Consider the following 14,320-nt stretch of genomic DNA (forward strand, 5'->3'; position numbering starts at 1 on the left):
ACCTTGTTTCATAGCAAACTTTGAGAGGGACAGAGGGGGCTGAAACAAGGGTTTAGAAAGGCAACAACAAAACTAGGGTTTGTATAGAGTTTGTCTCTTTGGAACAAACACTAGGGTTTGTGGGTTGATTTACTTTGGAAAACACTATTAGGATTGAGTCTCTTAGTTACGGGAAGAGGCTGGGACTTTGGGTAGAATTAGGCGGGAGACTTATTCTTGTAACCTATTGATTTCTCTTTTGTAACGTTACTCATCATATAGTGGATCGAAGGGCTGCTCTCTCCCCCAGACTAGGTCAATTTGGACCGAACTGGGTCAACAAATTCTTTTGTGTTCTTCTTTTCTTTGTGTTCTTCTCGCCGTTTTTTTTTCTATTTTTGGCTTGTATTTAATTGTTTCATACACTTTGTTTTGGTTGCTTGATTATCCCTTGCTCCACACATCAAGTTGTTATTGATGTGATTCTCATCGAATTCACAACATACTTTCTTAAAAGTCATTTTAGTCTCCAAGTATATAGTTAGTAGTTAATTAACCATTCTAATACCCTAATACACATGTTCCCTTTGAGAACAAGCCACACAAAAAAAAAAAAAACGGGTCACAACAAATAAGGAAGAGAAACTCGTTTGTACTTGAGCGAGAGTGTTGGAAATTAGGAAGTCCCATAAACTATCGGGGACTTCTATCGTATATTCACAATTTTGAGTGTACCGGTACTCTTGTTTTACAAAATATATAAATTAACGATCACTTTAATGAAATAAAAAGGTATTTGTCAATATTTATATTTTAGAAAACATCATTTCATAAGAAAAATCACCATTTCATTGTTTATAAGGATCATACTAAAAAATTTACATTTTGTCATAAAAATTAATCAAAATTCATTGTTATGAGTAATAAAAGTTCTTAAAAATTAAATTTTATTTCGTCGAAGCTTTTGGTAAATAAAATTTAATTATCTTAGTTGTCAATGATAGAAAATAATTATTTTTCTTCAAAAAAACAACTCATTTATTATTAATTTTACGACTTAGTGTATCGATACACCCAAATTTATTGGATGTACCATAGAATTTGCCTAAACTATTTTTCTTTTACCGGACCACTCATCAACCCTATTACACTACTAAATTTACTCTTTAGATGATCTAAAATGTAAATAACTTATTCTAGTTAGGAACTAGTCATTACAACAATTAGCTAGTATTGTGAATTGATTCACAAATTGCTTCAATCATTAATAAATGGAAGCATTTTAGAAGCCTATTAGACATTGGTAAATCCATATTTTATTAATTAAAGAAACAATTATAATACAATTAATATATCATTTAAATTAAAAAATATATATTTTAAGTATTAGAACTCCTAAAAAGTGTTAGATAAATCACGCGCAATTTATTTTCTTTCATTATCATGAATTAAACAAGACTCTTGAGTCATGTATTTCAATCACAAACTACAACATCAACTACATGCATGAATCATTAATATATCTTATAAATAATATACATTTTCCTCTTGTTTCATGTATTAAATATGACTCTTTGAGATCTACCAATATAAAAGACGACTCTTTGAGTCATAGTCGTTCTTAAGATTTTTCATACACTAGGCAAACTAAATGAATAATGTCTTCGTAATCATGTCATTAGAGATGTTTCCTTCGTATTATTTGTTGCAATATAATCAACGGTATTCTTTTTTTTTTTTTTAGGGAAATCAACAATATACTTATAAGTAATGTTCTTTAAGAAAAAAGTATTTTGCTAAAAATCAAAGCAAAACTCTTTTATCTAATCAGTTAAAAAATAAATCTCATAAAATTTTAAAAATTTCAATTTAAAAAAATGTGATTCAACAGACGCAATGCTAACTAGGTTTGATCATACAAACATTAGGAAAATAATAAAATTTCTTTAATGATATCAATATCGTAAAATTTGATTTGAATACTATCTTCTTTCTTTAGGTTAGCAACGCCATCACTTAGAAATTTTGAATCCATCACCTACTAACTGAAATGGATTTTTTTTAAATTCTTTGAACATCATATGCAAAGTACCAAAATGTCAAATAAACTACGGTTATCTCATCTACTACCAAATTTTCTTCTAGGGTGTTCATCCTTATGAATAAAAAAATTAACTATATTATATATATCTAAATCACTAATATTAGCACCATCTCAAACGGATAGAACAAAAAATACACCATATACCACGGTTACAAAATATTCTAAACGTGATTTGACATCATTAAACTACTTCCATTTTCTCTTTCCAAAATAACCCCTCCAAACTCCCATCATATAGGGGTGGACAATGATCGGGTTCGGTCAGAAATCGGTCTTAAAATCCGAAACCAACTCACCCGACGGTTGGAATATTATAGTCTGTTTCCGCCCATACGAGTACCTCGGTTTTAGCGGTGTCGGTTTGACGGTTTTCACGGACGATCGGGTGGATTGTATCGGTTTTGCATTAAACAAAATTTGATAGAAAAAAAAAATCTTCACAGTTCACACATCAAGAATTTTCAGATCTAGACTAAGAATGAAAAGAAAAAACAAAATAAAAATTAAAGAAAGATGAAGAAACGTGATTCAGATTGCAGCCTTGCAACATCCTCTCTTCCATTGTCTGTATTCACGGTAATAAAGAGAAGGAATTTTTATGGAAAATAAATTCAATTTGTGTGGTGTGAGGTGAATGTTGAATGATGTGGAAAACATAATCAATTTGTGATGGTTAGGGATAATGATTTTTCTGGAAAAAGAAACATATTGATTGAAATTTGGGTTTTCAATTTTCAATTTTTGAGATGTACATGATGTTAAGTTTCAGAATGAAATGGAGAGAGGAAGAGAAAAGATTGAGAATAGAAAGCTGATATGGGTAGAGAGAGGTGGAAGCCAAGGATGATGTTTCTAGAGAGAGAGAGGATTGTTGAGAAATGGGAAAAATGGCTTTTATATCGAGCCTATACGGTCAAACACTAGGTAAATAAATAAATAAATATATTGTATCGGTTGGATGTGGGTATCCATGGGTGGATTTCTCCCATCCGAAACCGCCCGTAATTACTCATTCATAACCGTCTTTGCCAATCCGATTGAACCGTATAACCCGAAATAACCCACCCGCTTGCATGCGGGCCTTATGGGTCGGCCGGTTTGGGCCGGTTGCACAAATCTTGTCCAGCCCTACATCATACCCCAACCAAACCCTTTACAACCATAATGAGAGTCTTCCAAATAAAATGATACTCGATTTAAAAGAAATAATATCCCTGTCAACCAATCAATTATGTTGCTCTTTGGAAACTTATTCAGTTCCAAATCACCAAAATTCCACACTTGTACTCTATTATTCTCACGCATTGTCAGCGATATACCCAACTGTACAAATGGTGTTACTGTCATTTTGCTCTTAAAAACTACATCCCATCTCAACAACTTCTAATTTGCCAAAAAGCTTAAAATCTGATATTTTTATATTTGAGCAACCATTTGATAACAACTTCTATGACAACCTCCTTTTTTCCTCTTCTTATTGGTCAAAGACAATGCAGAGAGAAAAAGGAATAGAGAGTAAGAATATAATGTAAGTATGAGAGAGAAAGTTGTCTGAAAGTTGTCAAAAAAATAGTTATACAAATATCATTTCTCTTTTTATATTGACGGATTCCACAAAACAACACGATTAACTAAACAAACTATTTTGTACCAAAAAAAAACTAAACAAACTATTCCATTACAACATCAAATTAACCTATAATAGGTCTTTATCTGCTGTCAATTATTGTCATTCATGTCAAAGATTTTTAAAAAATTCACATATTAGAATTTTAAAGTATCTTATATATTATAGAAACAATTTGTTATATATTTGCTGAATCTAAAAACATCTAGCTGGTATAGGGACCACTTCTTTGATGCAGCAATAGCCAGTAAAGTCCGAATCTTCACAAACTGAAGTTAAGGTTTCCTCCCAATCTATCCAATATTTATTCTTGAGCAAAGCCTTGAACAGGACGAGAGGAATAATGGCCTACCTCAGGCATGTTGTCTGGAACTGGATCATGGCTTGAGTCTGGAGAGGGAGAAGCGTTGGTTTACTGATCTCTTTCAGGCCCTGGCTGAGCTTCAACAAGATCTGGTGTTAGACGAAGTTTCTTTCTGGTATAGAACACCAACACATAGAAAAAGGGCTGAAGGAACCAGTCCATGACTTAACATCGGTGGAATGCTACCTCCAATTCCCTGTATGTTCGATAGAGCCAAAGATTCCCCCCACTGATCGGAGTACGCCGATTACCCCCCGAACCGTACAAGATAGTTACCGCCTATCATACGGCTTTCTAACTTCACTTTTTTTTTCTGGTCGTTCCGCTCTGTCGATCGATGGTAGTATAAGAGATTTGATCTGTAACCCCCCGAAATTTTTTACATAAGGGTTCCTGCTTTCTACCCATAGTTAGCATGTATCTCCCCGGGTCATACTTGAGTATCACATTGTAGACCCCCACCCCAACTCTATCTTCCTTATCAGTGAACCGGAAATAGTGCATAGGTACTTTTCAATGCAGCGGGGACGAGATGACATACTACGATCACGTACAGAAGTGCTGCCCTTCGGCTCGGCAATATGGAACCTATCAACAGCTCCCGTTCCTTTATGAGGTCCTATCGGGATAGGTAGGCCCAGCCCAAGCCTTCCCCCTCCCTCCATAAGACCCTCTTTCTCTTTCCCCCTCGAGAAAGAGAAGAAAGGGTTTTTTATATTCTTTCATGTGAACGGCCCTATCTTGTATCGAAAGGTTTTTCGTGCTATACACCACGTTGAGAAATATCATTTCTCTTTTTATATTGACGGATTCCACAAAACAACACGATTAACTAAACAAACTATTTTGTACCAAAAAAAAACTAAACAAACTATTCCATTACAACATCAAATTAACCTATAATAGGTCTTTATCTGCCGTCAATTATTGTCATTCATGCCAAAGATTTTTAAAAAATTCACATATTAGAATTTTAAAGTATCTTATATATTATAGAAACAATTTGTTATATATTTGCTGAATCTAAAAGGTGTTAGTATATTCGAATAATAAATTGAATGATATATTGGAGTATTGATGACATAATGACAATGTAGCTAAGTTAGAGTATTCATGATAAATTGAATAATTGAGTTTTTTTGTCGAAATAACAAGTATCAAGCAACCACTATATTATTAATATTGAAATCGTATTACTTATTTAAAAATAATATTGAGATCACATCATAGAAATCCAACAAATTATTTCGATGGTAAATAGTGATGAAAAAGTCACTGCCCATCCCATCTGAAGGAAGGCGCCAATCACTGTGCCTTGGAGGAAGTCACTGTCCCATTGGTGGAAGGGCCTTCAGGGCCAGTGCCTTTGGTCGATTCGTCGAATATAGTGCTGACTTCAGTCGTCATCAGATTTTGGGGTCTACGATAGTGATCAAGATCAAGAATGGTCAAGAAGATATGAAGCAAGAAAGAAAGATAGATGTAATTGCAAGAAAGATATAAACGATATAATGACGTTTTTATCTAAAAATATTAGGTTTATTGATCTCTTGCTATTGTTTTAACATTTGCTTGTTGACTCAATCTGATACTTTTATCTAACACTACACAAATATATGACACGTCACATGAAAGGTAACCATTGAATTCAACTTGCGGTAAAAAAAAATATATTGTATGTAATGAACATAAGCAGGAAAAACTTTTATATTTAATCAAAATATGTATTTATGGCTAGTAACTGTAACAACAATGTTCAAAACTTCATATTGGATAAAGAGTTTATAACTAAAGACATTTTACAATGAAGTAAGTTGAGTTCCCAAAAACGGATCACAACGAAGACACGAGCAAAAAAACGAAAAACAAAATGGAAGAGATTGATCCCACTGAATCAAGTCCCTAAAAAAGCGTAAGGATAGACGCAAATCAACTTTTCATGGCCAAGTGTTTGGCGATTGGGACGTGTCTCTTTCAAAATGGTGTGTCTTTCGACATGTAACTAACATGGCACAAGTTGTAACAAAAAAAAAAAAAAAAAACTAACATGTCACACGCTTCAACTTTTGTTGTATATTGCACCTTAGTAGGGTCATGACTCATGAGTACCCACGCTTCAACATATCATGAGTTGTAACACACATTTCTCATGCGTCTTTCAAAACACACATTTCTCATGTCAGCAACGTGTATTTTGGGAGTAATCCTCTTTATTTAGAATTTTTTACATTTTTCCATTCAAAGATACCAAAAACACAATAAAAGTTAAAATAATTAATGATTGTAGGATTTTTTAATGATAGGATTTACCATTTATTTTTTATATATATATCTTTCTCATAATGACAATCTTCATTTATTTTTATAAATGGAGAGGCTCATTACTTGTGTTTTGGTGTGATAGTAATTTTAGATTCTTTTTAGTTAATTAAAGGCTAAATTACATCAAGGGTTCTTTAAGTTTGAGATTTGTAGTAGATTGATCATTTAAGTTATTTTGCTCACAAATAAGTTTTTAAGTTTGAGGTATGTACCAGATTGTCATTTAAGTTATTTTGGTCGCACATAAGTCATTTAAGTTTGTAAACGCTTTCGATTTAGTCCTTCTGTCACATCATCGTTTTTGTAATGTTTGGTTAATTACATAATGACTAAATAGAAAATGTTTACAAACTTAAATGATTTATGTGTGACCAAAATAACTTAAATGATCAATCTATTACAAACCTCAAACTTAAACGACCGTTGGCGTAATTTAGCCTTAATTAAATAAATTTGACAAAACTAACATTCTAGTTAAAGTTGATTTGAATAATGGTAAGCTTAGTTTTTTTTTCAAATAAAAAAGTGTACACATGTTAATTTACACCTTCTTATTTTTAGGTAGGTGTAAATTAACGGTCATTTATAAACTTAAAAACAATGGAGGTATACCCCTTGAGCCATAAACACGGCTCCACCCTACTTTTATCTAATGGAATAGTCTTTTAAATTGAGCTATTCATGCATGCTTAAGGGTCTGTTTATTATAGATTTTAAAAAATGTAATATCAAATACATTTGACATAAGTTAAAACGGAGATTTTAACATTCACTAACTTAAATATTCATTGTTAGATATTTTACATAGTAAAAATCACTTCTTCTTTTTTTAAATGACATGTTTCTAAAATGATTTTTATGAAAAGCTATTTAAAATAGTTTTTTTTTCAGATATTTTTTCAAAAATTATAACACAATGATGAAATACATATAATTTCATTTTAAGATAAACTATTCAAGTCAACCATAACACTACTTCCATTGTTCGTTTGAGTTTGGGATTCTTTTTCCATCTGCCCCTTGTGTGAAATGTATATACCAATCTGTCCCATTTTAAATTTTAAATACCAAACTGTCCTAGGTTGGGTTTGCCCTTGAAGTTCGGTTGGCATCCATATTTGTATCAACCTTCTCCACCAGAGTAAGGACGAGGGATGTCCATTTTTCCATAGAAGCAAGATTTTCTTCAAATTTTGACAATTATCTTCTACATCAGAATCAAATTAGGTGAAGACTTTCATATACCAAGAATAGTTTATGAAATATTATCCATTAATCTGTTTCTCTAGCTAACAACTGCACCATGGTTTTTTATTTATTCTTCTTAACTGCGCAATATTAATTGACGTATTGTATTTGTATGCATGTGGTAGGTGGCAACTAACATGAAAATCAATTGTATAGTATCATGTCTTTTTTTCCATACCAAAAATAGTATACCACTATCATGTTAGAAGTTAGAACACGTAGAAAAAAAATAATAATATATCCATACAAGGAACACATAGTTTCGGTTGACGGCATATTTGACCACTATAGTCATGCCGTCCCACAATGAATAACATATATGTAAAAAAAAATGTTTTAAAATTGTTATATTAACTTGTTTATTTTCAATTGCAGTTAAATTAAAAGTGGAGTTCCATTGAATTTGAGTCATCATTGACTTGGTCAGCCACCTCAAAACTACAGTTGCAGTGTTGGCCCACCTCTATGTGTGATTCAGTCCACCATGTGTGATTCACACTTAAGTCTATTTTTTAATTTTTAGTAAAAAAAAAACAAAAAAGTGAAAAAATATAGATCAAAGTATAACTTATCAATCCTTCAAAAAAAAAAAAAACTTATTAATGGATGATCAATTTCATCAACGCAAATAATTTGGACGAGATGGAAATACGTCATCACTTTCGTTAAAGGCTCACTCCCATTATCTCATACTAGTAGGCATTATTATGTTCTCATTTATTGAGCTGGTTGAGATATATGGTCACTATTTTATTTTAAAACATAATACATGAGTTTTTATAATGGCAAATCATATCATATAAAAAAGTGAGTACAAGTCTATTCAATCCATTACAAAGATAAAGAGAAAGTTAGGCAAGACATAATAACATCGAAGATAAGAATTATTAGGAAGAACTAGAGAAGAATTATAAAACTATCCCAAAAGTTGTAGGGAATTGAATTCACAAGTCACAACTAGGGATGTACAAAGGACCTAAGTCGAATTTTGTGTGTTTTTCGCCCTAGCCTCTATAATATTAAACATGACCAATTTTTTAATTTTAAACTTAAACCCGACTCTTAACCTGATAAAATTTGGTCAGACGTTACAAAGACAACCGATTGATCCCAAGAAGAGCCGACAAATAGTAGTAATACATAAAGTTATTTTATCGAAAAACAAAATTAATCAAAAAGTAACTCATGGTAATACAACTATTAAACAAAAATAATCAACAAGAGACCAAACTTTTGTTACTTGACAATAGGAATATAATCTGATCAGAATCAACCACATAACAATCTGAACAATCAAAATAAGGGACGGATGCATGTGTGTTGTGGGGTGGGATTGTGCCTACACAAAATATTTTAAATTTTTATTTTTAAGTAGAATAATATAGTAATGGTTGATATTTAAACATTCTCGTGAGCTTAGATTAGTTGGTAGAGATAATGTATAAAATATGCAAGATATCCGACCACTACCAAAAAAAGTTGACATTTAGACCAAATAACCTACACTTATAACACAACATCAAAATAAATCATATATATATATATATATATATATATATATATATATATATATATATATATATAAATACAATAGGAACAACAATAATCTCAAAATTTAAGTTCAAACTTCAACAAATTCTTGAAAGTTTGAGAATCATTGGCTAAGTGTTAAACTTTTTATTTTGCCAGATTAAAAATTTGACTTGTAAGAAAATATGAGTCAAAAATGATATAACACTCTTGTCCTAAATAATATTTAGGACGGGATGAGTAACTGAGGATAAATACAATAGAAATAACAATAATCTCAAAATTTTACTTTCAAACTTCAACAAATTCGTGAAAGTTTGGGAATCATTGGCTAAGTGTTAGATTATTTTTTTTTGCCAAATAAAAAAATTGACTCATAAGAAAATATGAGTAAAAAATAATATAATACTCTTGTCCTAAATAATGTTTGGGACGGGATGTTGGTAACATGAGAATAAACAACTCGGACACAATCTCTTCTTTAGTATTGGTTTATGTATTTTCCCCATCTTTTGTCAGGTTGGATTCGATTCAAACCCGACCAGAAGCCAATGGATCGGGCTCAGCTAAACAGTGGCGGATCTTGAGTTAAATTGTTGGGGGTGCCAAACATATATGAAATATATATTAAATGGTTTCAAGAAATATCAATTATTAATAACCGTTTTAGTGGTATGAATCAATTCAAAGTAGCAATGGAATAGGGGTTTGAATCCCCTCATAAGCTTTTTTTTTAATACAATATTTAAAATTAGAAGATAAAATGTAAAAAAGGAAACATGGATGTCTCATACTCGTGACATTTAGGATTTTATGGCACCTCCTTTCCACTTAACCAGCCGAATTTTAATGATAAAATACAACTAATATTGTATATAAGGAAAACCTGGGGGATGCCGTGGCCCTCGCCGGTCCCTTAGAAGATCCGCCACTGCAGCTAAATGACTAGGTCGAGTTTTGTATACCCTATCCAACCCATTGATGGAAAGTACTAGGAGATCCCGATGACTTACCTGAAAATCACTCTCGAAAAGAGAATATGAAATGATTTACTAATTGCTCACCGTCATATTTAACAATATGAACATCATTTTGACACTTTGAGATCAACTTCACCGTTGAATGTCAAACTAGCCGAATGCCGTTTGAAGTAAGAGCAAACTCCAAAGAAGTAAAAGGCTGAAAAAACCAAACAAGCTCGTTGTGATTACAATTAGACCCTATAGCACCAATTAACCTTTCAATATCTAGTATAAACGTACACCTAAAAATATTTTGACGAGTTGTAAGGAGAAATCACTTGGATGATGATTGTTTAGTATGAATTTATATTTTTTTAATGAAATAAGTATTGGTATATTTTTTGGCGACAAAATTAGTAATAGTATACTTTTTTTTAAATGAACATGTATTAGTTTTAGTACCCCTCAAGAAAAAAGTATTAGTATTAGTTTGTTTTTTTTTTATCAAAGTTTAGTAATTAGTATACTATATTGACAAAATATTTTGACAAAATTTGTAATTAAGCCTACTATATAAACGATAGGATTGGGTTGACCGATATTTTGAGTTGAATTTGGAGTCATGGTCATGCATGGTTGCTGCTGCTTCCACTATATTTCTCACCAACTAACTAATCTTAGTTTTAGTCCAATTCCATCCACACATGCATCTACCAACCAAGCAAGACACAATCCTATGGTGCCAAGCTGCAAAATCATAAACGCTCAATAATAAGTATAATCAAACGGCCATAATTAATTTTCAACAAACCCACTTTTTATTCAACTTGTGCATTGTCCATCCCCACCTACCAAACACACCAACACACATGCAAGAGATAACATATTAGAATAATAATGTAGCCTCCAAAACAAACCTCTATATAAAGCTCAATTACTTCCTTCTCATCTCAGGAAATTCACAACTCTAATATTATTCCTTTATTTCATAATTATTTGAATTTCCATTCTCTCTAAATTCTAGCTACCACCACTCAACAAATTAAGCAACATTAATTACTATTAGTATCAATATAAGATCATGGAAACAATATCAGCAGCTATCACAAAAAACAGTGCCAATGAATCATTCTGTTTGATTCATGCTAAGAATAATAACATGAAAGTGAATGAAGCTGATCCTTTGAATTGGGGTGTGGCAGCTGAGGCAATGAAAGGCAGTCACCTTGATGAGGTGAAGCGTATGGTGGAGGAGTACCGGAAGCCGGTGGTCCGTCTTGGTGGCGAAACACTGACCATTTCTCAGGTGGCTGCCATTGCTGCACATGACCATGGTGTGCAGGTGGAGCTGTCAGAATCTGCTAGGGCTGGTGTTGAGGCCAGCAGTGATTGGGTGATGGAGAGTATGAACAAAGGAACAGACAGTTACGGTGTCACCACCGGATTCGGCGCCACCTCACACCGCCGTACCAAACAAGGTGGTGCTTTGCAGAAAGAACTCATAAGGTATTATTCTTAAATTGTACATCTTATAAGTAATCTTATCATGGATTTCATAATAAAATGTATTGTTCAGTTGATTTAAAGTTTAAATTATTGATTATTAATAATCACTTCAAAAAAAATATACATTATCTATTTTTTCAAAAAATTATCCTTATTATTTTGGATTTCTAATCTACTCTCTTATGTTTTTTTTAAGAGTACTAACTATATGTATTTTAAAATAAATAAAGGTGTAAATTCTCAACATAGTACTGTAAAAATAAAAACGCACTACTTTGAAATGAAAACAAGTGGTAGGGTATGTGCTAATATTTATGTACTTGCGTTTTTTTTTTTTCTCTTTTTAAGGAATACTTGCCTTTTTTTGTGTTACATGTGTTTTCTTACGGAGAATGCTATGAACTTTCTAATATTTATTAAAATTCGTGCAACAGGCTAAGTTTTTTTTATAGAGGTGCAAATGATTTAGTTACTTCTTTTTAAAAAAATATGGAAGTATATTAGTAACTCTTGTTATTTTATTTTTTGAATGGCACTCTTTTTAGTTTATACTCAGCATATATAATTGAAAACAAGTTCCAAGTGCTTATATTCAACTTAATTCTTGTTTTTAGGTTTTTGAATGCTGGAATATTTGGAAAAGGAAGTGAGTCAAGCCACACACTTCCACACACAGCAACAAGAGCTGCCATGCTAGTGAGAATCAACACACTCCTCCAAGGTTATTCAGGAATCAGATTTGAAATCTTGGAAGCCATCACCAATCTCCTTAACAACAACGTCACTCCATGTTTACCACTTCGCGGTACAATCACAGCTTCAGGAGATTTGGTCCCTCTATCTTACATTGCTGGTTTACTAACTGGAAGACCAAATTCCAAAGCTCATGGACCATCTGGAGAAATACTTAATGCAAAAGAAGCTTTTGCATTGGCTGGAATCAATGCTGAATTCTTCGAATTACAACCAAAAGAAGGCCTTGCACTTGTTAACGGAACAGCTGTTGGTTCCGGTTTAGCTTCAATTGTTCTCTTCGAGGCTAACATTTTGGCTGTGTTGTCTGAAGTTCTATCAGCTATTTTTGCTGAAGTTATGCAAGGGAAACCTGAGTTTACCGATCATTTGACACACAAGTTGAAACACCACCCTGGTCAAATTGAGGCTGCTGCTATTATGGAACACATTTTGGATGGAAGTGCTTATGTCAAAGCAGATAAAAAGTTGCATGAGATGGATCCATTGCAGAAACCAAAACAAGATAGATATGCGCTTAGAACTTCACCACAATGGCTTGGTCCTTTGGTTGAAGTGATTAGATTCTCTACCAAGTCAATTGAGAGAGAGATCAACTCTGTCAACGACAACCCCTTGATTGATGTTTCAAGAAACAAAGCTTTGCATGGTGGAAACTTTCAAGGAACGCCTATTGGAGTATCCATGGATAATACACGTTTGGCTCTCGCATCAATTGGCAAACTTATGTTTGCTCAATTCTCTGAGCTTGTCAATGATTTTTACAACAATGGATTGCCTTCAAATCTTTCTGCGAGTAGAAATCCTAGTTTGGATTATGGTTTCAAGGGAGCTGAAATTGCCATGGCTTCCTATTGTTCTGAGTTGCAATATCTTGCAAATCCGGTTACAACCCACGTCCAAAGTGCCGAGCAGCACAACCAAGATGTGAACTCTTTGGGTTTGATTTCTTCGAGAAAAACATATGAAGCCATTGAGATCCTTCAACTCATGTCTTCCACATTCTTGATTGCTCTTTGCCAAGCAATTGATTTAAGACATTTGGAGGAGAACTTGAAAAACTCAGTCAAGAACACCGTAAGTCAAGTCGCCAAAAAGACCCTTACCATAGGCGTGAATGGAGAACTTCATCCTTCAAGATTTTGTGAAAAAGACTTATTGAAAGTGGTTGATAGAGAGCATGTATTTGCTTATATTGATGATCCTTGTAGTGCTACATACCCATTGAGTCAAAAACTCAGGCAAGTGTTGGTAGATCATGCATTAGTTAATGGAGAGAGTGAGAAGAATTTGAACACTTCAATCTTTCAAAAGATTGCAACTTTTGAGGAAGAGTTGAAGAGCCTCTTGCCAAAAGAGGTTGAAAGTGCAAGGACCGCATATGAGAGTGGAAACCCAACAATTCCAAACAAGATCAATGGATGCAGATCTTATCCACTTTACAAGTTTGTTAGAGAGGAGTTGGGAACTGGTTTACTAACTGGAGAAAATGTCATTTCACCCGGTGAAGTGTGTGACAAATTATTCACAGCTATGTGTCAGGGAAAAATCATTGATCCTCTTCTTGAATGCTTGGGAGAGTGGAACGGTGCTCCTCTTCCAATTTGTTAACTTTGTTGGTTAATTCTGAAAATGTTTTATTTGTATCTATACAAGTGTAACAATAATCATTAGGTTTTTCATGCCTTTAATTAATATTGAAAATTTCATTTAAATTTTCTGCAATATTAATGTCAAACTTCTAATTTACTTTTATGGTATTGCTAATGTGTGTCCTAAGGAGACTTATTTATTTTTTTGGTTACCATATTATCGATATGAAGTTTTCATATGCAAGAGTCAGAGATCGAACCTCTGATTACTTGCTTATGGGGTTCAAATATCTTACCACTTAGATCAATCTATTGTTGGAAAGTATAATTTTT

At 32.9% G+C, this 14,320-nt stretch overlaps 1 protein-coding gene across 1 annotated transcript; it reads left to right on the top strand.

Moving 5' to 3' along the window:
• Window positions 1–11,088: 11,088 nt before the first annotated feature.
• LOC25499317 (phenylalanine ammonia-lyase) lies at window positions 11,089–14,120 on the top strand. The gene is made up of 2 exons (XM_039827585.1): window positions 11,089–11,642; window positions 12,257–14,120. Exons 1-2 carry the CDS (start codon window positions 11,218–11,220, stop codon window positions 14,004–14,006), a joined length of 2,175 nt encoding a protein of 724 aa, XP_039683519.1. The 5' UTR covers window positions 11,089–11,217; the 3' UTR covers window positions 14,007–14,120.
• The last annotated feature ends 200 nt before the right edge of the window (window positions 14,121–14,320 follow it).

Source organism: Medicago truncatula, chromosome 7, assembly GCF_003473485.1.
Source record: "Medicago truncatula cultivar Jemalong A17 chromosome 7, MtrunA17r5.0-ANR, whole genome shotgun sequence".
In the NCBI taxonomy this organism is placed as follows: Eukaryota; Viridiplantae; Streptophyta; class Magnoliopsida; order Fabales; family Fabaceae; genus Medicago; species Medicago truncatula.